This window comes from Scyliorhinus torazame, chromosome 6, assembly GCF_047496885.1.
Source record: "Scyliorhinus torazame isolate Kashiwa2021f chromosome 6, sScyTor2.1, whole genome shotgun sequence".
NCBI lineage: Eukaryota > Metazoa > Chordata > Chondrichthyes > Carcharhiniformes > Scyliorhinidae > Scyliorhinus > Scyliorhinus torazame.
The window spans coordinates 325,131,691-325,156,160 of record NC_092712.1 but is presented as its reverse complement, the minus strand read 5'-3'; the positions used below and the strand labels follow the sequence as shown (position 1 = coordinate 325,156,160).

Genomic DNA, 24,470 nt, shown 5'->3' with positions numbered 1-24,470 from the left:
GGCGGGAGAATTCCGGCCCTGATCTCCTTGAATCCATGAGCAGCTTTGAAGAGCCAAATGGCTTCCGCCTGCATTTCTGGCCGTGATTTCATGGCCTCGTCGTGCCTCTCGTGAGATTTACGATGCTCGGAGTGCCTCGTGATATCTAACAAGATCTCACGAGACGCTGCAGTCTGGATCTCGCCTTCCCTGGGCATGATTCAGATTAGCGTGTTTAAATTAGCCATTTGGCTCATGTAAACATGTCTGTGCAGATTCTCCCGAGGCCCGGGAACTAACCCCTGTGAGACCTCGCCATGGCGACACTTATCATTGGTCCACACAAATGTGGACCAGGCGTAATGACACCTGGGAGGATCTCGGGGGCCATTGGAGGTGCCCAGGTGATCAGGGTCTAAGCAGGGTGGTACCCTGGCACTCCCACTGGCACTTGGGCACCTTGGCACTGGCAGCCTGGCACCTGGGCGCCCTGACAGCACTAACCTGGCAGTAACAGGGTGCCAGACCAGTAGTGCCAAGACGCCTGGGTGCTAGGTTGCCCATGTCAGCAGTTCGGCCTGGGGATGCCCTGCCCTTAGAGGTGAGGTGAAGAAGGGGTGGGGACTCAAGGACTTCCGAAGAGGGCAGGGGTGGGGGGGGGGGGGTGGTCTGGAGGCTGAGGGCGGTCGAAAGATCAGGCTGGCATTTAAAAATGTTGCCACTGATCCATTAGTCATCTTCCTGGAAGTGAGGTCAGTGCAGCCTCAGCTACACGGGGAGTTCCCTGGAGATGCCCAACAAAACCAGCAGAGTTCTGTTAGGTAGCAACGTCACTCTCTACACTGCAGGTGACGAGGAATATCCCGCTATACACGCCCAAAACAGGACTTTTCTTTGTTAATTCGCACCCTATATATTGCACTTAATTTTAAAAATGATTTGAATGCTACCATTTACTGTGTCATTATCATTTTCTTGTTAACTGACAAACCAAGATTACAATTTAACATTAGTTATTTTGTCTAACTCCCAGTATTGAGGGATTTTAGCCTGGAGACAATGTTAGCATCTAAGAACCTAATTGTCATACATTACCCTGCTGTCTAATGCGATAGAAGTAGGTTATTCAAATAAATATCACATTTCCATAATTTAGTAGCATACACAACAAATTCATTCGCGTTACTTTTTCAGTCTTACAGCAGAGAAGGCTGCCTTACCATATTAGACTTTGAATTACAAACAGGGGTTGACAATCGAAGAAACTGTTGAATTGAGTGTGAGTTATTGGGAGGCCCGTAATGTTCAATGTTTCCCGGTGAATAAATCTGATTGGCAGATGTCAGCTGCCCACCTGACGACTTCAGTGGAGAGAGACATTCGCAGAGTTGTATAAACTCGGGGCCAATCAATTCCTGTTAATTTCATGCCCCACTGAAGAAGAAGGTTTCACGAATGTTTTCCATCAGAACAAGGTGGATATTTTTTAATGTGCATAAAGCTAGAAGCAATTGCTAGAATCTGATTTTGAGCCTCTGACAGGATGGCACGGTTAGATTTAATAATGTTAATCACTTCACCTAGTCTTCAGCTGCCTGGATCCTGAACTCTGTAAATCCCTCCCTAAATCTCTCTACCTCTGTACCTCGTTTTCTCCTGCTTTAAGATGCTCCTTAAAGCTATTTATCATCTTTGCTAATACTGTCTTATGTGACTCTGTGTTAGATCTTACTTTATAACACTCCTGTGAAGCACGTTGAGATGTTTTGTTATGTTAAAGGCACGATGTAAATGATAATACAGTAATAATCTTTATTAGTGTCACAAGTAGGCTTACATTAACAGTGCAATGAAGTTACTGTGAAAATCCCCGAGTCGCCACATTCCGGCGCCTTTTCGGGTCACAGAGGGTGAATTCAGAAAGTCCAATTCACCTAACAAGCATGTCTTTTGGACTTGTGGGAGGAAACCGGAGCACCCGGAGGAAACCCACGCAGACACAGGGAGAACGTGCAGACGCCGCACAGACAGTGACCCGAGCCAGGAATCGAACCTGGGACCCTGGCGCTGTGAAGCAGCAGTGCTAACCATGGTGCCACCGTGCTGCCAGTTATTGCTGTTAAAAGTCCCACTTGTTGGCCTCACATTTGAAGAATTCCTTCTAATGAAGTGATGGGAAACATTTTCCACTTCACATACCAGTTATCTCTCTGTGTGAGGTAACTAGTTTAGTGTCAGTTTGATAGCAGGGATCCAAGCCTTTTGTGACTTGAATTTTTCTGCTGAAACTCACTTAATCTAAATCGACAACAGATAACAGCTGGATGTAACTTAAATCCTCTGATTTTGGGATAAATTTGATCCCAGATCTCACATCTGAGAAGTAAACAATCATGACCTCATGCTGTGCTCGAGACAGTGTCTGGAAAAAAATCTTCATTGATAGCAGTTCCCATAAAAAGTCGCTTGGAAACTAAATGGAAGCCCCACATTCCATAAAGAAATAAAACAAAATAAACTTCTCCAATGATGGGTAGATAATTGACTTACTTTAACCAAAAACAATCCTGCTTCTCGACCTGTAGGTGTTGGAAAAGATTTTATCCATTGTTATAAATTTCCAGTCTTGCGCAAAAGTAAAATTGATGGAATTTGCTGCACCAGCTAAAGATCTGGGTCCCAATTCATACGGTAAAACGTTGTTTTTGTTTCTTGTTGTTAATCAGGAATCATATTTCATGTAATCTGTAGTTTCTGCTGTTAATGCTGCTTTTGGAAAATGATTAATTCTGCCACATAGCCACTAAACAATGAAAGTTTTGTCAATCTACATCCTGTGATGCTGACATGTCCTGGAGATACAGGCTCGGGAAACCTGTCAATTCTTGGTGCAAGATGCTAGTATGCTTGTAGTTCCAGTTCAAGCTGTGTGTGATCTCAAAGCAAATACTGAAAACTCTTTTTTTAAACATATTTACAGTGCCCAATTCTTTTTTTCAATTAAGGGCCAATTTAGCGTGGCCAATCCACCCACCCTGCACACCTTTGGGTTGTGGGGTGAGACCCACACAAACACGGGGAGAATGTGCAAACACCGCACGGACAGTGACCCAGGGCCGGGGTCGAACCTGGGTCCTCGGCGCCATGAGGCAGAAGTGCTAACCACTACGCCACCATGCCACACCGCAAACATTGAAAACTCTTAACAGCTATATCCTGGACCAAACCTCCTGCACACACATTCGTTTGAAATATTGAAGCATTGTTAAACCTGTGGTGTTGATGATTTAAAGCAATGATGAGTTGTCCCAGATTCTTAATCACTGTGAAGCTGTGTGATACTCACTCCTGTGAAGTATCGTGAAATCTTTTAATACATAACAGGCGTAACATAAATTGCACGCTGTTATTGGCAATTAGTTGCAGCCACGTTTTCGAATGCAGAGGCAAAGGGAGGACCATACTTTTTTTTTTCTTTTTTAAAAATAAATTTAGAAAACCCTATTATTTACTTTTCCAATTAAGGGGCAATTTAGTGTGGTCAATCAACCTCCCCTGCACCTCTTTGGGTTGTGGGGGTGAGACCCATGCAGACACGGGGAGAATGTGCAAATTCCACACGGACAGCGACCCGCGGCCGGGATTGAACCTGTGTCCTCCGCACCGTAGGCAGCAGTGCTAACCACTGAGCCACCATGCCGCCCCAGAGAGGACCATCCTAATGTTGACCTCGGACCTCATCTCAATTAATCAGGAAATTTGTGGGTTCCAATTAGGCGCTACCTAAGCGCCCTGACACAATTGGATTCTCATCGTCAACCCCAACAGCGAGCCTTAGGTCCAAAGGTTAATGTAGGGTGTGAGGTGATTGGGTGAGGGCGACCCGGGAGTGGGTGTGGGCAGGAGGTGGTGAGGGTGATCTGGTGGGGTGAGGGTAGGGTGGGGGCAGTGAAAGGTGAACCAGGAGGGAATACAGTAATATCATCTTATGTGACCTGCTGTTTTTATTAACTTCTGTGAAGGACCTTGGGTTGTTTTGTGACGTTAAATGTGCTGCACAAATGGTGCTTTGTAAATGCCAGTTGGTGTAACTATTTCTGAAATCTTTGATTGATGCATCATAACACTGGTGGTGTGCAGATGTTATCTGCTGTCTGGTTGTTTAATGTTTGCATTTTGCTGTGTTAGTTGAATTATATTTCCTCATATGATTGAATTGTAACATCCTCTCTCAAGAATTTATTTTAAAGCATTTTCTTCAGCTAAGGCTGTAATAATATTTAAAAGTTTCTGAGAGTAATTCAAGCCTTCGCAGTCCACAATGGACATTGCAGAATGTTTTTACTAAATCACAGCCCTTGCACATTAACAAATTAAACATAAAAAAGAGAAACTTTATAAAACATGGTGACATTTCCCTTATTCAACTTGTGTCTCCGTGAATTTGCTAAAAGCAACTTCTGATTCGCATCTCTGACCACTATGCTTCACCTTACAATCTGTTCTTGGTGTCAGATAGGAAACGGGGATGTTTTTAAGTGCCTCAGGTGCATGAGTCAATGGAAGAAATTTGTTTTTCTAATTGTAATGTCTATTATTTCTGCTTATCCTCTCAATAGGTCCAAGATGTTAAGTCACAGGAAGATTTGATAAGATCCACAGAATATCAACATGGTGGGTAAAGAATTTCTTCCATAATGTGAATAATTGCTGACATTTCCCCAGTGGGTACGCAGACCATGGAAGGATTAACATCTCCTGGGATTGCCTTCTGATATTGGATTTATCGGTGCCAGCTCTGCACTTAGGGAAACGTCAGAAAATAGCAAACGCATTTGGATCAAAGGCGACTTAGTCTCACAATGAAAATTCCATCCAATCATTCTCTGTGTCCTGTGCTGCTCTGCCTTGGTTTCATTTGCTTGACAATGTCTGTCCAGAACTCGATTCGGGTGGAAAGGAATCAGAGCATGCACTTAGAGGGAGAGAAGCAAGCTCATCATCGTCCCAAACGTGGTTGGGTCTGGAACCAATTCTTTGTTTTAGAAGAACACATAGGACCAGAAGCTCAGTACGTGGGCAAGGTAAAGGATTTCATTCTTACGGTATCACATTGGGGAAACCATTATTTTCCGATATGTTTACTTTGAAATCATCTCACAGCGAGAATTCAAATATAGTTCATAAATCCTCAGGTTGTCACATTCTGAAGAACCACTGAATAATCACATTTGAACCACTGAATAATCACATTTGAACGGAGCATGTATGTCTGTGTGGAGTCTGTACGTTCTCCCCGTATCTGTGTGGATTTCCTCCGGGTGCTCCCGTTTCCTCCCACAAGTCCCGAAAAGCCGTGCTGTTAGATGGTTTGGACATTTTGAATTCTCCCTCTGTGTACCTGAACAGGTGCCGGAATGTGGCAACTAGGGGATTTTCACAGTAACATCATTGCAGTGTTAATGTAAACCTACTTGTGACAATAATGATTATTATTATAACAGAGCAATATAATGGCGAGATTCTCCGATGTGGAGGCCAAGTGTTCGCGCCGTCGTGAATGCCGTCGCGTTTCACGACGGCGCGAACAGGGCTTGGGCACGACCCATTCTGGCCCCCATAGGGGGCCTGCACGGCGCTGGAGCTCCAAGCCGCCGCGCCAACCCGCGCATGCGCAGTTGGGGCAGCTCAATCCTGCACATGCGCAGTTGGGGCAGCTCAATCCTGCGCATGCGCAGTTGGGGCAGCTCAATCCTGCGCATGCGCAGTTGGGGCAGCTCAATCCTGCGCATGCGCAGTTGGGGCAGCTCAATCCTGCGCATGCACAGTTGGGGCAGCTCAATCCTGCGCATGCGCGGGGAACTTCTTACGCGCCGGCCCCGACCCAACATGGAGCCGGAGTTCAGGGGCCGTGCGCGGAAGGAGGTAGGCCCGGGGGGGGGGCGAGAGGCTTGCCCGCCGATTGGTGGGCCCCGATTGCGGGCCAGACCCCATCGGAGGCCCCCCCAGGGGAAGGAGCCCCCCCACACAGGCTGCCCCCCCTAGCGTTCCCTCAGAGTTCCCACCGCAGCGACCAGGGGTGAACAGCGCCGGCGGGACTGTCATTATTTTCGCCGGCCGCTCGGCCCATCCAGGCTGGAGAATCACCGCTCGCCGTTTGCGGCGATTTTCTGAGCGGACTGGCGCGATTCCCGCGCCGCTGGTTTCGGGGGGGGGGGATCGCGTGCAGGTGTCGGGGCGGCATGGCGTGACTCGCACGGCGCCCTGGCGTGGGGGGGAGAATACTGCCCTTGATGTTAGCTTGATGGTAAATATTTAGAGGATATTTGATAAAATGTGCCAGAATAAGAAGACTGTACCATCCACCAATTGAGGGTTTGAGATTTTTTTTTTGTAAAATAAATTCACTTTCAGGTTATAGGGTATGATTTATGATTTGCTGAAATTAATCAATTTAATTGAGATTATTTTTGTCACAATTTTTTAATATGGAGTTCTGTTTAATTTCTTTGTATTTGCATTTCTATTTGTGTCCGAATTGGATGACACAACGGAATTTGCCGGCATTGATGTGATTGTTCAAGCCGTGTCCTTCTGATGGCTCAGTGGCAGATTGTGGAATATCCAATTCTGCCTTTGATAGGTAGCCAGACCTCGCTCAAAGATTCTGAATGTTTCTTCCTCCAGATATTGATTAATTTTGATGTTTAATAGTGAGAGAGAAGGAACATTTGCAATAGTGATAGAGAAGGAAAATTAAGCTATCTGTTTATCCTGCTATTTACAAGGCTTGAACTATATCGTTTCATTTCATATCGATATTTGCTGAGTAATTAATTGGAGTCCACATAAATAGTTTGTCATTTTTCTCGGCTCCATACTTCAATCGTTCTGCAGACCAATGAAACAGTCTTTAAAACAGTTGAAGTTACTTGTATGCACTGTTGGGATGCTTGAGCTTTTTTAATCCTGCTGTTGTTTAATTACATGCGTATCCTGACTTGAAAAAAATCCATTCTCCCTGTGCTCTCCTTAAATTAATGTGCATTTCCATACCTAGATAATACTTGCTGCTGTGCACTTAGTTTAATCTATTGACATAGTTTAGTGGATTTTACTTAGAAATTGCTAAAAAAGACAATTGAGTACTTTAGTTTACAAATTAGATTGTCAGTCACTGGGGATAGGGGAACTTATTAGATACATTGCCTCACTAAAACATTTAATAGCCATGAGAAATCTATCAATGCACAGCTAACAATTTAGGCCAGTTGAGTTGGTTTGGGTTATTGGATGATCAAGAGTCAACTCATCAGAAAGAATATCCTATCTCTTTCTCGACAATAATTTTGGAGATTTACCACATGTACTGAGTGAGCCAATTAAATGCACGGTCGTCAATATTAAATGCAGAAAATGCCAGGTAAATTTATATTTGATTAAAGCACATCTTTCCAGTTCACCGGAACATTTAACCTTCGTGCATCAACGAAGACTAATCCACAAAGCGGAGAGGTGTGAACACATTTTTAAAATGTAATCCTTTTGTGTGAGATACATCAGTGAGAAAAATTAATCCTCTTTGCACTTATATTTCTCTGTATGAAAGCAGGACGAGCTGTAATTGGATCTTTCATCAGTGATTAGGCTGCAATGGAGGATTGAGAAGTGGGACCAGGTTTATACCCTGTCCAAACTAACAGGTGGCGTCCATTCCTGTTTGCATCGTCGCTGGTAATCAGCTGGCATTTTCTGTTTTCATTTCATTGACCCAGCCAGCTTCAATCATCACCCAATAGGAAAAGCCCAATGAAAGGGGTTGGAAAGATACATTTTAAATAATATTTTCCGTTCCCGTTGACTTCCACAAAGGTTGGAACAAAAGTGGGGGATTCTCCACGACAAAAACAAAATTCTGTAGGTGCTGGAAATCTGGGCCAGGATTCTCCCTTCTGGGGACTAAGTCCCCACACTGGCGGGAAAACCGGAGCCAACCACTCCGGTGTCAACAGCCCCCGAAAATAAGGAATTCTCCGAACTTTCGGGGGCTGGGTGGACGGCGGAGGGGTTGGCGCCAATCCAGCTGGCGGTGAAAGGCTGGCCCGAGTTCGCGGATGGGCGGATGGGCTGGCATGATCTCGCGCATTTGCAGACCGGCCATGTATTTAAGTGCATGTGTGCGGGTTCTCTTCTCCGCACCGGCCCCTGGGCAATGTGGCGGGCCCTACAGGGGCCCGGCGCAGAGGAAAGAAGTCCCCCCACGGAACAAGCCCGCCCGCAGATCGGTAGGCCCCGATCACGGGCCAGGCCACCGCGGGGGCACCCCCGGCGCCGGATGCCCCCCCCCCGAGGACCGCCCCCGCACACTTACTTGTGAGGTCCCGCTGTGCGTGAGGTGAGTAATTCACGCCGGCGGGACTGGCCAAAACTGGCCGGCCGCTCGGCCCATCGGGGCCCGGAGAATCGCCGGGGGAGCCGCTATCAACGGCCCCCGACCGGCGTGGCAGGAATCCTGACGCCACCCGAAAAACGGCACCGGAGAATAGGGCAGCCGGCGTCGGGGCGGCGTGGCGGGATTCGCGCCTCCCCCTCGGGGATTCTCCAACCCGGCGGGGGGTCGGAGAATCACAGCCCTGATGTAAAAACAGAAAATGCTGGAAAATCCCAGTGGGTCTGGCAGAACGTGTGCAGAGAGAAGCAGAGTCAGGCACGGCTTCCAAGTGAAACCGACAAATAATTTTCGAGTTCCGCCAAAGTCAAAGGACTTTTGGTTGGCTTGCCACATCCGTCACAATGGTAACACCGGCCAACGTTTCGGCACGATTTAACCAAAACATTTCCAAGTGCCATTTAGGCGAGTTTGGTGACGTGTTTCCCACCGGTATTTTGGGTGTGATCCAGACCGGTACTTACCCATACATAGGGCGGAATGTTCTGTGAAACCCGCCGCGTGTTTTCTGGCGGAGGAGACGGGCCGCCGGCGCAATCTTCTTGTCCCGCCGTCCCGCCGTTGTCAGTGGGATTGCCCGTTGAATGCACCCCTCACCGCAGGAAACCCGAGATGGGGGTGCACTGTTGGTGGAACCGGTGTGAACAGCCGGTAAATTCCACCCTCCATCATTTTTCTGGTGCTTGGGGAGTTTCTCCCCGGTCTCGGAATATTTTCAGCCATGGGGAGCTGAACTCGCCAGCGTGATCGGCTGCTCGGAGATCGGCTGCTATTTTGAAAGGGTGCCCCAATCTTTAAGTGAGCTTGAGTGTCCCCCACCCTGCTATGGAGTCGCTGGGGAGCCCCTCCTTTCAGGCTTTCCCAACCCTCCCCCTAACTCAGGACCCTGCTTTTAGGACCCCCACCTTTCAACCCGCCCAAACTTATGAGGCACTTTCATACTTGCTCTTCACTTCTCCAACCTTCATACCTCCTCACCCTCTGTTTTATAGGCTTGGCCCCCACTAAGGCCCTGATCCTTGGCAGTGCCACCCTGGCTCCAGGGCACCCTGGCATTGCCACTGCAGCACCCTGGCAGTGGCCCTTCCAACCCGGCAGTGCCAACCAGGAACAGTGGCAGTGCCAAGGTGCCCGGGTGCCAGAGAGGGAGCCAGAGTGCCACCCTGCCCTATATCTGCCCACCCAGGGGGTCTCCATTGTCCTAGGAAGCCCCCCAGGTGCCATTACGCCTTGTTGGTCCACACAAACGTAATAAGCAACGCCATGGTGAGGTCTCCCAGGTGAGGCCGTTACTTCCCAGGTGCAAGGAGAATGTGGCGCACGCATATTTAAATTGGCTTCGTGCCTTATTTAAATATCGCCCAGCGAGGGTGAGATCCAAACATGACATCTCGCGAGGTTCGGTTGAATCTACCCAAGAGCCAGCCTTAACTCCCGCACAGATTAATCTTCAGATAGACACCGGAGAGTCCATACCTTTGCTCAGGGTATTGCGAGTCCATATTGTGTATAATAGTCAAGAAGCAAGGGCACGCCCCCTTATGGTCAAAAGGAAAAGGCCGCATTTGCTCGGGAGGGACTGGCTGAGCCAAACCCAATTGAAGTGGGGTGGGATCAAGTACATGAGGGTGACCGAGGATGTTGTCAAGACGTATCTGGACGTGTTCAAGGATGAACTAGGTACAATGCGTGGTGCTACTGTGAGCATTGCACCTAAATCCTCAGGCTACTCCTCCCTTTTTCAAGGACAGTCTTGAGATGGAAAATACAGGAGGAGCTGGAATGGCTGCAAAGGTTTGGAATCATTGAGCCCGTTCAGTTTTCTCGTTGGGCAGCTCCAATCATTCTGTCCTTAAACATGATGGCACAGTGCCCGGGTGTGGTGGCTACAATCTCACCATGAACCAGGTTTCCAAATTGGATGCTTATCTTTTACCGAGGATGGAAGATTTGGTTGCAACTCTTACGGGAGGCAAGAAGTATTGAAAACTGGACATGAGCCATATCAACAACTCTAGCTCGGGGAAGATTCGAAGCACATAAAGAATAGGAGTAGGCCATTCGGCCAAATGAGCCTGTTCTGCTAGTCAATTAGATCATGATTGATCATCTCCACACCACTTTCCCCCGCTATCTCCATATCCCTTAATGTCATTCGTCTTCAGAAATCTCTGTCTTGACCACACTCAGTGACTGTGCTTCCACAGCTCTCCGGGATAGAGAATTCCAGATCCACAACCCTCTGAGTGAAAAGATTCCTCTTCGTCTCAGTCCGAAATGTCCAGCCCCTTTATCTGAGATTCGAGTTGAAGCAAAAAACCCAGAAAATCATGCAACAGGAACATAAGAAGATAGGAAACAGGAGCAGGAGGGGACCATTCAGCCCCTCGATGCTGCTGATTCTGAAGATGCCTTTAACTCCACTTCCTGCTCGCTCCCCATAGCTCATCAAAATTAAAACTTTGGGTTTAGAAATCTGTGTCATCATTGAATGTGTTATATTATGGGTCTATGAATTGTTTTAAAATTTAGAGTATCCAATTACTTTTTTCCAATTAAGGGGCAATTTAGTATGGCCAATCCACCTAGCCTGCACATATTTTTGGTTTGTGGGGGTGAGACCCATGCAGACACGGGGAGAATGTGTAAACTCCACACTTCCAGTGACCCGGGGCCGGGATGGAACCCGGGTCCTCGGCGCCGTGAAGCAGCAGTGCTAACCACTGCGCCAGCGTGCCACCCTCTTGATTTATAAAATTATTCAAGTCTGACTACTTCCTGACCTTAGCACTATGAAGAATATCTCAAAGAACATTTAAAATCAGCCCCTCCAATTGTCCCAAACTCTGACTGAGTTTAATGGCAACTGTTTGGTGCAATAATGTTTTTAAAAATCTCACTGCATATTAACAAAGATGATTAATGATGTGCTTGTTTACGATGGATGCATTTTTCATATGCTTCCACTATATATGTATTGTGGATACCTTCTTCCTGAATTGGGTTCTATTGGGGCACATTATAGTGATTCATTTAAAGATTTTTGTCACTTATGTATGAATTTGAAGCTATTATAAGTGAGAATGGTTGATGTTTGTTGTGGAACTTCTTTGTGAAAGGAAAGAATGTAAAGAACCTGCCAATATATTGTGTTCAGCATTTCTTTATCTAACATCTTTTCTTTTAAGCTCTGAGCCGATAAAGTTTGTGTGTGTACTGGGAGATATTGGGATTCACAATGCGGTCCCATGGACAATTATTTTTATTAAGTGCTTTGTCCAGAAAATATATGTGAGTGTTAAAAGATTAAAGCGGTGGAATAAATGCTGCCACCTGTGATAGAAAGGATAAGGAATGTGAATGTGAGACAATTTTATTGGTTGTAAAAAGACAGGCGGTCCCTTGTTGTGAATTTCACTTTTCATTGACTTTTACTTTGAGACAAGAGCATAGCTGAGTGAGCACAGCTAGATTAGGTGTTTGGACAGACAAGAATAAAGCTTGAACTGTCAGAAATGAATCATTCAGTGTCATCTTTGATGTTTCTAAGCGACTAAATACAAATAATGAAAGACCACTGTCAGTACGAGTGAATGGTATTCTGTATCAATGCCAGGTCACAGTGTGGTGTAACTCTGACTGTGTTGGACCTAACAGGTAAGTGTTGTTTGAAGCTTGGAGTGATGGTAACTAGCAATATATCACAACATCCAAATTTAGCATTTCGGCTCGGCAAATGTTGCCTTAAAATAGTAACAGAATGCAAGCTCAGTGGAATTGACAGCTGTGTAGCACCTCAACAGGCACCAGCTCCCTGACCACACAATGTAGCTCACCTACAGCAACCCCCCCCCCCACCCCAGCAGATGGTCCCTTTGGAAACCCTCAGACCTCAGATTGACATTTGACATGGAGTCCAAGGTTGTCAACAAAAAGCAGGTCGTATCTAACCGGCCAACTGTAGTCCCATCAGTCCACACTCATTCATCAGCAAAGTGATGGAAGGGCCCATCAACAGTGCCATCAAGTAGCACTAACTCAGCAATAACCTGCCGACGGACACTCAGTTTGGGTTCTGCCAGGGTCACTCAGCTCCAGACCTCATTACAGCCTTGGTCAAATCGTGGACAATTGAGCAAAACTCAACAAGCAAGGTGAGAGTGATTGGTTTTGCCATCAAGGCAGCATTTGACCGAGTGTGGCATCAATAAGCTCCAGGAAAACTGGAGTCAATGGGAATCAGGGGAAAACTCTCCATTGGTCGGAGTCATCCCTGGCACAAAGGAAGATGGTTGTGGTAGTTGGAGGTCAATTATCTCAGCTCCAGGACATCACTGCAGGAGTTCCTCAGGATAGTGTCCTCAGCCCCAACCATCTTCAGCTGCTTCATCAATGATCTCCCTTCCATCATAAGGTCAGAAGTGGGGATGTTTGCGGGCGACTGCACAATGTTCAGCACCATTCGCGACTCCACAGATAATGAAGCAGTCCCTGTCCAAATGCAGCAAGGCCTGGACAATAATAAGTGGGAAAAACGACCGGCATGCATTGATTAGAGGAAACACACCCTCATTTTCACCCCTAATTTTAGAATTAAGACATCAGAAATGAAATTTGCAATTCAACAAATGCGAACCGCGATAAGGTGGAAAATTTGGTATTTGGTCAAAATCAAAGTTCACTCCTGATGCCATGCTCCAGTCCCTCGCTGGTGCCGATAACCAGGGTCGCTCCCTGCCTGGCGGCAGCATGTTAAATCGGCATTTGCATTCATTTAAATGTGATTACCGTGTCTGACCCACGATGTTCCGCCTGTGACAGGCGGAAGTCACACGGGCACGGTTTGCTCCAGGTATTTACAAACGGGGACTGGGAACCATGGCTGCTGAGGGGAAGAGAGAAGGTAAGCAAGATTAGAAAAACTGTTAATAATTGTACTGCTTGCTGCGGGGAGGTAGCTGCCTGGACCGGGTGGGGGGGGGGGGGGGGGAGGGTGTGGGGGGGGGGGGGGGGGGGGGGGTTAGTAGCAGGGAGCGATTTGCTGACAGCTTCTTGGATTTGTTCTGTCCCCCTCGGGATCAGGGTGGCCTGGCTCAGATCGGCATTGCTGCAGTCTGTGTTTTAAACCCCCCCATTGGGTACAGGTTCCAGGCCCTCACCCTGGTGACTGCTCACTGTGTCCTGTAAATGTTCACAGACCCTCTGGTCATTTGGGAGCCCCCCCAGATGGCCCCACTAGAAACCCACAGACCCCAGATGACCCCTCACCGGGATGAGCACCGCGCTGCCGATCCCTGGTCCGCTCTGGTGAGACGCTCCAATATAGGCCCATGGGAGTCTCAAACATCGTGTTGGCCTGCTGCGTCCTGCACAACATCGCGCAGCAGAGAGGGGACATGCTGGAGGATGGGGAAAAGGGCAGGCCTTTTCTGATGAGAAGGATGGCCAGGAAGAACCGGGCACGGAGCACGAGCTGGTACGGCAGGCTGCCCAATGTGTGCTCCAGGGCCACCACACAGGATAACCTCATTACCTCCAGATTGGCCAACTAAGAGACCTGACCACCAGAGGCACCGCCGGCTGGTCCCACCTCTGCATACTCTTCCCCATCCCGATCCAGGTTGTGGCCCCTTCCTTATAGCTACTCCATCCTTGCCCTGTCCCTCCTCCCTTCACTGCATCCCACCACTCCAGCTCCCCCTCCCCCTTCAGCGGTCCTTCCTTGGGGTGTGGGGGGGAAGGGGGGGTGTTGCTGGGCAGAGGGGGGTGCGGTTATGGAGGCGGTGATGGGCCACTCACTGGGGTAAGCTGCCCTACAAGGTAGCTTCACACATCTGGCCCTGTTCCCTGCCGCCTCTGAGGGTGGCCCCAGGCGTAATGTTCAATTGTCCTGGGGCCCTTCTCCATGCCACCCTCCAACATGCACACCCTCCACCCCCAACCTCCCAAACCACCCCACCCAGCACACTTAGACCCAGCCCAGTCCATCCCTCGCACCTGCCCACAGAGGCAGGTCAGAATGTTAGCCGTTTTAGTTGCTGTGATATGAAGAGTCTAAAGTTCTTGTTCCTTTTCACCAAACACCATTTATTTCACTTCCACAGCCTCTGCACAAAACTCTTAACAACACACCACCTGACAGAGGCCACCTAAAGTCCCTTTACATATCAGTGTCAATTAATGGATACTTAACATAAAAGCGACAACTAATTGCAATGTCTCTTAACCCATTACTTAACAGTCTCCCCTTCCTTAGAAAAAAAAAATTAGGTGAAAACAAACTCTCCTTATTTTCTTTGTTTCCCACACAAGCGGGCAACATTTACCCTTGTTCCCCAAAAGGAAAATTATAAAACCTCCTGAGCTTGAAACCCCATCACATAAATTTGCATAGGACGCATCACTATAAACTATGAGTTTCAAATGCTTAAGGTCACCTAAAACCGGGAACTTCAAAACACACTCCTGCATTTTTAGTTTGGCCAAAGCTTTATTTGCTCTTATTATGTCTTCCACTTTGGGATCATTCATTTTTGTACTCAACTCTAAGACATCAAAACTCACATCCGGTCTAGTCTGTCTACCTAACCAGTTCAGTTGCCCAATTAAACTTCACAGTTGCTCTTTTTCTATCTTTGAAACCATTGCGTCTTTTTGTGAAACTCGGCCACGACTAATTGCTATTGGGGTGATGCTTTCCAAATAAGATTGCTGACGTAAAGTTGCCCCTAACTTAGTCTGTCCAATTTCCTGTCCAATATATTTAAATGCACCGGAAGCCTGACTTCCAACCCTGAATTCTTTCCTCAAACCAGAGATTACAATAGCTTCAAAATCACTAGTCCCACCCCACAAAAAATCATCGACATGCATCATAAAAATGCCAGAAAGATTTCCTTCATAGTGCCAGTAAAACATTGCAGGATCTGCTTTCAACTGGCAACAGCCTAACTTTAACAAAACTGCCCTTACCGAAAAGTACCAGACTCTAGATGCATCATTTAATCCACATACACATTTGTTCAACTTCCAGAGTACCGCTTCTGTGTTAGCTGCTTCTTTAGGAGGACAGAGAAAAATGTCTCTGTGGAGCTGATGCCCCTGCAAAAAGGCAGCTTTTATATCTATAGATTTGCATTCCCATGCATTTGTGGCTAATAGAGCCAAGAAGATCTTTAAAATAACCTTTCCTGCTGTAGGTGAATCTACCCTTAAATCCAGATCTTCTAAGTTTTCTTAAAATCCCCTTGCCACAAGCCTGGCCTTTGCCTTATAAGTTCCATCAGGAAGAACCTTTTCCATGCAAATCCATCTGTGGGATAGAGCTCTTTGTCCCCTATCCGGTACTTCCGTGTATACCCCAAATTCACTCCAACTGTGCAATTCTTGCTGTTTAGCTTCTTTAATAACTTTTTCATCTAATTTATTTGAAGCCACCAAAATCTCACGTGCATGTGGGCTTCTACTCCTATTAGTATTCGTAGTCTTACTCATGTTCCGAGATCTTGACAAACTACGTTCCCTCTCCCGCCTGGTATCTCGTTCTGTACTGCTACTGCTTGATCTTTCCCTTCTGCTGTGGGATGTCCTTTCAATAGTTCTCGACCTTTTCCTGTGGACCTGTTCACTATCTGATGTACTATTTGAACTGGCACTGCGTTACTGTGCCCTCCATTTTTGAACTTTGTTTTCCCAATCCATTGTCTTGACTCCTTCCCCTGAATGCTGTACATTCAACCAATGTTTATACTTTCCAGTGGCCTTCCCTGCTCTACTAATAACAGTTGCATCCTTCCATTGACTAGACCCTTCAGGCAAGTATGTCACTTTTGTACCAACTTTTGGCAGTTGCCATTTCGGAAAAATGGCCTGTTCTAATTCACCAGATGTGTTGTGTTCCTCCACAGAAACCCTGTCTGTATCAGTTAATTGGTCCTCATAGTTCTGTAACACATGCGTACCAGATGACTCTGGTTCCTCATCATGTCTGTCTGCTCTGTCTAAATTTGAAAATTTGTAATCTGTACCCATTATCCTTGATGAATGGACCCTAACAGTTTGATTACCATGTTGCAAAATATGCCTATGATCTTCCCTGGGCCTTTCCATTCATTAGAAATGTCTCTCTTATAGTATACTATGTCTCCTTGCTGAAAAACGGCATCTGATGGCCGTACGTTATGTCTTAAAGCTCTGCGAATTCTTTCAGAGACTTCTTCCAAAAAAGCTTTTCTACTGCTATGTAATACATTTAAATGTTCAGCAAAACCAGACCTAATTGAAGTCCCCTCCCAAGCTGGAGGCTGGTCATCCAAAATGGACGGAATTTTAGGATTTCTACCAAACACTAATTGATAAGGACTATAGCCCCCAACCATCTGCAATGAATTATTTGCATGTACTGCCCATGCTAAAGCTGAATTTAGCCTGCAATTTGGTCGATCAGCCAAAATTTTCCGAAGCATGTCATCGATGACAGCATGATTTATTTCACAGACACCATTACTAAATGGGCTTTCCGCAGCCGTATTCATAACTGTGATATTCATGTTTTCACACATATCCCTAAAATCATCATTAGCAAATTCTCCCCCATTGTCTGTAAGGAATTTTTCAGGTGGACCCATTCCTGTCCCTATCCATTTTTCCACGATTTGATCCAGAATTACTCTCTTTTCTTTACTTCGTACAATCGTTGGTTGACTAAATCTGGTTGCTAAATCTACAAAATGCAAAATAAATATATGATTTGCTTTATCCCAGATCTTAAGGTCCATGGCCACAATGTCGTTAAAATCCCTGGCCAAAGGTAGGGTTACTATCGGTCGTGCTGGTGTCCTTCTGTACTCCCTACAACTTCACAGCGGTCACTAACCTGTTCCATCAGTTTAGTATAGTCGTCATCCCTTACCCCTGCATCCTTTAATAAAATTTTCAGCCTCTGAGGACACGGATGTGCAAATTACCTATGCAATTTTAATACCACAAGCTTTTTATCAGCTAAAGTCCCATTTTCAACTGCCGTTAACACATCCTTAACCACTCTACTTGAAAAATTATTTGTCAGTAATGGAATACAATATGTCCCGACTGTGTAAATTGTAAGTCCACCGTCTTTCCAAAAACTGTTGCCTTATCCTGTTCCATATCCAGTTTCATGTGTGCTTTCTTCATCGACGGTCTGCTCAGAAGCAAAGGTATCTCACTTGATACAACATCCGTGCTAATGAAATGATTCACTCTGGCAATATTGCAAGGAATCACCACTCTTTTCAGCGACTTCAGAGTATTATCATCCCCAAACCTGAAACTTGTGGAACTTTCAAATTCCTTAACCTTGCTACGATTTTCAGCATTCAAAGAGTCCAGGTAACATTTTAACCAGTCAATTCCATACACAGTAGATGTGCAGCCACTGTCCAATACAACACAGTTGAAGGATTCTGCAACCAACACCCTCATTACCGGCGTAAAACTGCTTATCAATAGGACAATGCCTTCTTTCTGGTCACTATCTTTTTCCTCTACTGACTCTTCCATGTCCTGTGTCGCTTCAAACACTCTATCATAACGAGTTGGACAGTTGAAAGCATAAGGATATTGAGAGTCACATCGAAAACATCGAATTATCATGCCCCATGCATTTCTGGGGTTCATCTTCCTATTGTAGGTTCTGACTGGGTTTTTGTCTTCATAATTTCCTTGTCTCGGTCTCCGTCTATAGTCTTGAGCCCTGTTCGTAGCCATACGATTTCGCCATCCTGTTACTAGTGTATCTTCCATATTCTGCCTTATTGCAGGCTGACCTACTTGGGTCATCAGAGCCAACAGAATCGAATGTTTCCCCAGAAACTTTTTTAAGCTTTTGTCATCTGTTCGAATAAGGTATCCTTATCAGTAAACTGAACTCCTGTCAAAACCAGGAGCATATCCATGCTGCTCACTCTAGCACAGTCAAGTAATTTAGAGGCCTACACAGACTGTGGAAATTCCAGGTTGTGTTTCTGCAGCCTTTTATATAGTCTGTCAAATTCCATTACATAGTCTTCCATGGAGATATCCTCCATTTTCCGGAACTTATCAAAATCCGACCATGCTTCATACGCACTTCACAAATCAACTTTCTTATAAATGTTATCCATATAATGTAATAAAGTCTGCAGACCTTCTTCTGAGTCTAACTCTTCCAATTCCAGCTCAGAAAGCACTTTGTTTTGGATTTTACTGCCATATGGTAGAGAAAGAGCCAATGCCATACCTTGTTTTCTCTTTCCCAAGGCAGTTACCTTAGTCCACATAACTACTGCACTTCTCCATTGGTCGTACGATTCCCTTTCAGAAAATAAGGGAGGATAGTCATATCCAGCCATCTTTATCCTCGGTTCAGCCATATAGCCCTTTTGTTCTTTTCTCACTCACTCCTTGGTTTGATCTGGAAAAGTTGTAATTTCAACCCTTCACATTTACACAGCAACCATCCTCTGCTACCAATTAAGAACATAATAACATAAGAACTAGGAGCAGGAGAAGGCCATCTGGCCCCTCGAGCCTGCTCCACCATTCAATGAGATCATGGCTGATCTTTTGTGGACTCAGCTCCACTTTCCGGCCCGAACACCATAACCCTTAATCCCTTTATTCTTCAAAAAAACTATCTATCTTTATCTAAAAAACATTGAATGAAGGAGCCTCTACTGCTTCACTAGGCAAGGAATTCCATAGATTCACAACCCTTTGGGTGAAGAAGTTCCTCCTAAACTCAGTCCTAAATCTACTTCCCCTTATTTTGAGGCTATGCCTCCTAGTTCTGCTTTCACCCGCCAGTGGAAACAACCTGCCCGCATCTATCCTATATATTCCCTTCATAATCTTATATTTTTCTATAAGATCCCCCCTCATCCTTCTAAATTCCAACGAGTACAGTCCCAGTCTACTCAACCTCTCCTCGTAATCCAACCCCTTCAGCTCTGGGATTAACCGAGTGAATCTCCTCTGCACACCCTCCAGTGCCAGTACGTCCTTTCTCAAGTAAGGAGACCAAAACTGAACACTATACTCCAGGTGTGGCCTCACTAACACCTTATACAATTGCAGCATAACCTCTGAGTCTTAAACGTCATCCCTCTAGCAATGAAGGACAAAATTCCATTTGCCTTCTTAATCACCTGTTGCTCCTGTAAACCAACTTTTTGCGACTCATGCACTAGCACACCTAGGTCTCTCTGCACAGCAGCATGTTTTAATATTTTATCATTTAAATAATAATCCCTTTTGCTTTTTAGACGTTTTAGTTACCATTGTATGAAGAGTCTAAAGTTCTTGTTCCTTTTCACCAAACACCATTTATTTCACTTCCACAGCCTCTGCACAAAACTCTTAACAACACACCACCTGACAGAGGCCACCTGAAGCCCCTTTACATAATCAGTGTCAATTAATGGATACTTAACATAAATGAGACAACTAATTGCAATGTCTCTTAGCCCATTACTGAACAAGAATGTTGGTGCAAAGGTGTTTAATTGTGACTCTATACATTATTGTGCCCTGACCCCTTCCTCTAACCCATGTGCTGCACCCGTGCCAACTTAACTGGTGTTGAACTTTTTATACGTGGCCGACCACTCCTTCTACGCGTGGCCCCAGACATGGAGGTGGCCTGCTGCGTAACACACCCTCTGACTTGAGATGACTTTAGCGGCTGTCCCTGGAGTGCCTGGACCTGGATGGGCCCGGCCAACATTCGGGTGATGAGGTGCCACCCTGTTCTGCCTGCTGTCCGTCAGATGCGCCAATGTGGGTAGGGGGTGGGGGGATTCAGAGCTGCTGAGGTGTTCCAGCACATCACCTGCGGGAGGCACCGGCATGGACCCTCATCACTTCTTCCTCCCTCTGGGTGCTCGATAGCCCCCAGGCTACTCCCTGGGATAGAGGTGAGGCACCACCATCACCTGGTTTTGCCAGTCCCGGAGACCTATTCTCGTCTCAGCCAGGGTCTTGATGCCCTGGGCCATGGGGCACAGAGACTGGGCCACGTCCCTCAGCAAGTGAGTCATGGACAGTAAAAGTCATTCTGCAGTACCGTCAAAACAAGTGGTTTGGGCCAACTATCTGGCCTTTCAAGCCGGGGAATCAACTGGAAGGGATGCTTTTTTAACTCTGCCTTCCATTTTGAAACCCCTTTTCCCCTTCATTGACCATGTGCTGTGACGCTGCCTGTGGACCCAATGCTGAAACCAGTCTGCAGCTACACTCTGGACCTGCTGAACTCTGCCTAATTTAAAAAGTAATTTCAGCTTTGTGCTGGATTTAGCTCAGCTTATTCTGATCTGGCTTGGTTCCTAGACTGCATTTGATCAGGTCTCGCAATGCCCACATGCCCAGGTGGAGTCCTTCAGCCTCCGTGCCTACAGTGCAGCTTCCTTTTTAAACAATCAAAATATGCGTTCAATTGTTTAGGTGATCTCCAACTGTCTCCAAATTTAGACACGCGTCCCTCGAGTCAGGCTTCAGTTTTGTTAATTTTTCATGCTTTCTGGTCCTAGCTTCCTCCTCCAGTTTCTCTGGGATCTTTGGTTCCATTCTGTACGACCACCATGTTACAAAGGCTGTTTGGTGTCTCGTTAAGAGGTTGGGAGGCTCGTGTGGTTAAACATGAGCCACTTATTATTGTCCCGTATCTATCTATATTTTTAAAAATAATCTTTATTGACACAAGTAGGCTTACATTAACACTGCAATGAAGTTACTGTGAAAAGCCCCTAGTCGCCACACTCCGACGCCTGTTCGGGTACACTGAGGGAGAATTCAGAATGTCCAATTCACCTCACAGCACGTCTTTCAGGACTTGTGGGAGGAAACCGGAGCACCCGGAGGAAACCCACGCAGACACGGGGAGGATGTGCAGACTCCGCACAGACAGTGACCCAAGCCGGGAATCGGACCTGGGACCCCGGAGCTGTGAAGCAATGGTGCTAACCACTGTGCTATTAATGTCCTGCCATGCATGGGTGCTGTCTCCCTCCTGGCTCCTTGCAGACTCTTCTCCACAGGCCGCCTACCATCATGTGACTCTCTATCATAATTTGGGTGGTACTGTTCTCCAGGACCACATTAACCCTTCCTCTGCCCACACACCATTGTGTCATAGATACAAAAACTGACTTGCACTGAAATCAGAAACTTCTGGGTAAACGCAGCAGGTCTGTGAGTATCTGTGGAGAGAGAAACCGAGTTAACTTTTCAATTCAAAAATGACTTCTTCAGAACTCAGTCCTGAGCTTGGCCCCTGCACCCACTTCCTCCTCAACCGTTTCCCGTCCCCAGCGCCCCGTCCCTCTCTGGATTCTAGAATCCCTCTGTGCACCCAAAACCCTGAAGTTCCTTTCCTGGGGCAGCCATGATCTCCTCCATGCTCCTTCTTGCAGTCCGGGCACTGCCCGCTCAGCTGGAGCTGCCAGCCAATCTGATTAACCAGCAGCTCCAGAGAGTGGACTTCTCTCACTGTTTGACACTGGGACGTCTGCCAATCAATCTGTGTGCCCACAGAGCGGTGTGCCCACAGAGCCGGGTGCCCACAGAGCCGGGTGCCCACAGAGCGGTGTGCCCACAGAGCGGTGTGCCCAGAGAACGGTGTGTCCACAGAACCATGTGCCCACAGAGCAGTGTGCCCATAGAGCGGTGTGCCCACAGAGTGGTGTGCCCACAGAGCAGTGTGCCCGCAGAGCGATGTGCCCACAGAGCGGTGTGCCCGCAGAGCGATGTGCCCACAGAGCGGTGTGCCCACAGAGCGCTGTGCCCACAGAGCAGTGTGCCCGCAGGGTGGTGTACCCACAGAGCGGTGTGCCCACAGAGTGGTGTGCCCACAGAGTGGTGTACCCACAGAGCGGTGTGTCCACAGAGCGGTGTGCCCAGAGAACGGTGCGCCCACAGAACGGTGTGCCCACAGAGCGGTGTGCCCACAGAGCGGTGTGCCCACAGAGTGGTGTGCCCACAGAGCAGTGTGCCCGCAGAGCGATGTGCCCACAGAGCGGTGTGCCCACAGAGCAGTGTGCCCACAGAGCGGTGTGCCCACAGAGCGGTGTGCCCACAGAGCAGTGTGCCCACAGAGTGCTGTGCCCACAGAGCGGTGTGCCCGCAGAGTGGTGTGCCCGCAGAGTGGTGTGCCCACAGAGCAGTGTGCCCACAGATCAGTGTGCCCACAGAGCGTTGTGCCCACAGAGCGGTGTGCCCACAGAGCGGTGTGCCCACAGAGCGGTGTGCCCGCAGAGCGGTGTGCCAACAGAGCGGTGTGCCCACAGAGCGGTGTGCCCACAAAGCAGTGTGACCACAGAGCGGTGTGCCCACAGAGCAGTGTGCCCACAGAGCGGTGTGCCCACAGAGCGGTATGCCCACAGAACAGTGTGCCCACAGAGCGGTGTGCCCACAGAGTGGTGTGCCCACAGAGCAGTGTGCCCACAGAGTACTGTGCCCACAGAGCAGTGTGCCCACAGAGCAGTGTGTCCACAGAGCAGTGTGCCCACAGAGCGGTGTGCCCGCAGAGCGGTGTGCCCACAGAGCAGTGTGCCCACATAACAGTGTGCCCTCAGAGCGGTGTGCCCTCAGAGCAGTGTGCCCACATAACAGTATGCCCACAGAGCGGTGGTCCCACAGAGTGGTGTGCCCACAGAGCGGTGTGCCCACAGAGCAGTGTGCCCGCAGAGCGGTGTGCCCACATAACCGTGTGCCCACAGAGCGGTGTGCCCGCAGGGCGGTGTACCCACAGAGCGGTGTGCCCACAGAGTGGTGTGCCCACAGAGCAGTGTGCCCACAGAGCAGTGTGCCCTCAGAGTGGTGTGCCCACAGAGCAGTGTGCCCACAGAGTGCTGTGCCCACAGAGCGCTGTGCCCACAGAGTGCTGTGCCCACAGAGCGGTGTGCCCGCAGAGTGGTGTGCCCGCAGAGTGGTGTGCCCACAGAGCAGTGTGCCCACAGATCAGTGTGCCCACAGAGCGTTGTGCCCACAGAGCGGTGTGCCCACAGAGCGGTGTGCCCACAGAGCGGTGTGCCCGCAGAGCGGTGTACCCACAGAGCGGTGTGCCAACAGAGCGGTGTGCCCACAGAGCAGTGTGCCCACAAAGCAGTGTGACCACAGAGCGGTGTGCCCACAGAGCAGTGTGCCCACAGAGCGGTGTGCCCACAGAGCGGTATGCCCACAGAACAGTGTGCCCACAGAGCGGTGTGCCCACAGAGTGGTGTGCCCACAGAGCAGTGTGCCCACAGAGCAGTGTGCCCTCAGAGTGGTGTGCCCACAGAGCAGTGTGCCCACAGAGTGCTGTGCCCACAGAGCGCTGTGCCCGCAGAGCGTTGTGCCCAAAGAGCAGTGTTCCCACAGATCAGTGTTCCCACAGAGCGGTGTACCCACAGAGTGGTGTGCCCACAGAGCGGTGTGCCCACAGAGCGGTGTGCCCACAGAACGGTGTGCCCACATAACAGTGTGCCCTCAGAGCAGAGTGCCCACAGAGCAGTGTGCCCACATAACAGTGTGCCCACAGAGCGGTGGTCCCTCAGAGTGGTGTGCCCACAGAGCGGTGTGCCCACAGAGCAGTGTGCCCGCAGAGCGGTGTGCCCACAGAGCAGTGTGCCCACAGAGCGGTGTGCCCACAGTGCGGTGTGTCCAGAGAGCGATGTGCCCACAGAGCGGTGTGCCCACAGAGCGGTGTGCCCACAGAGCGATATGCCCACAGAGCGGTGTGCCCACAGAGCGATATGCCCACAGAACGGTGTACCCACAGAGCGGTGTGCCCACATAACAGTGTGCCCACAGAGTGGTGTGCCCACATAACAGTGTGCCCACAGAGCGGTGTGCCCACCGAGCGGTGTCCCCACAGAGCGCTGTGCCTACAGAGCGGTGTGCCCACAGAGCGCTGTGCCTACAGAGCGAGCTTCCTTGGTGTGTATCGACTTCTGGCCGACTTTCCTCCTCGACGTGGTGAACATCCACTCCGCCCAGGGAAAAATAGCCCAAGGAAAACTCCAGATGTGATGAAAATGCTCAAAGTGAC

General features: G+C 48.2%; 1 protein-coding gene across 1 annotated transcript in view; it reads left to right on the top strand.

Moving 5' to 3' along the window:
- The first annotated feature begins 4,603 nt into the window (after positions 1-4,603).
- Positions 4,604-24,470, top strand: part of LOC140425634 (cadherin-18-like) — a 479,986-nt gene continuing 460,119 nt past the window's right edge. The window contains exon 1 of the mRNA XM_072510145.1: positions 4,604-5,063. Within this exon, the coding sequence (XP_072366246.1) occupies positions 4,842-5,063 (222 nt within the window). The 5' untranslated portion in view covers positions 4,604-4,841. The remainder of the gene's footprint in view (positions 5,064-24,470) is intronic.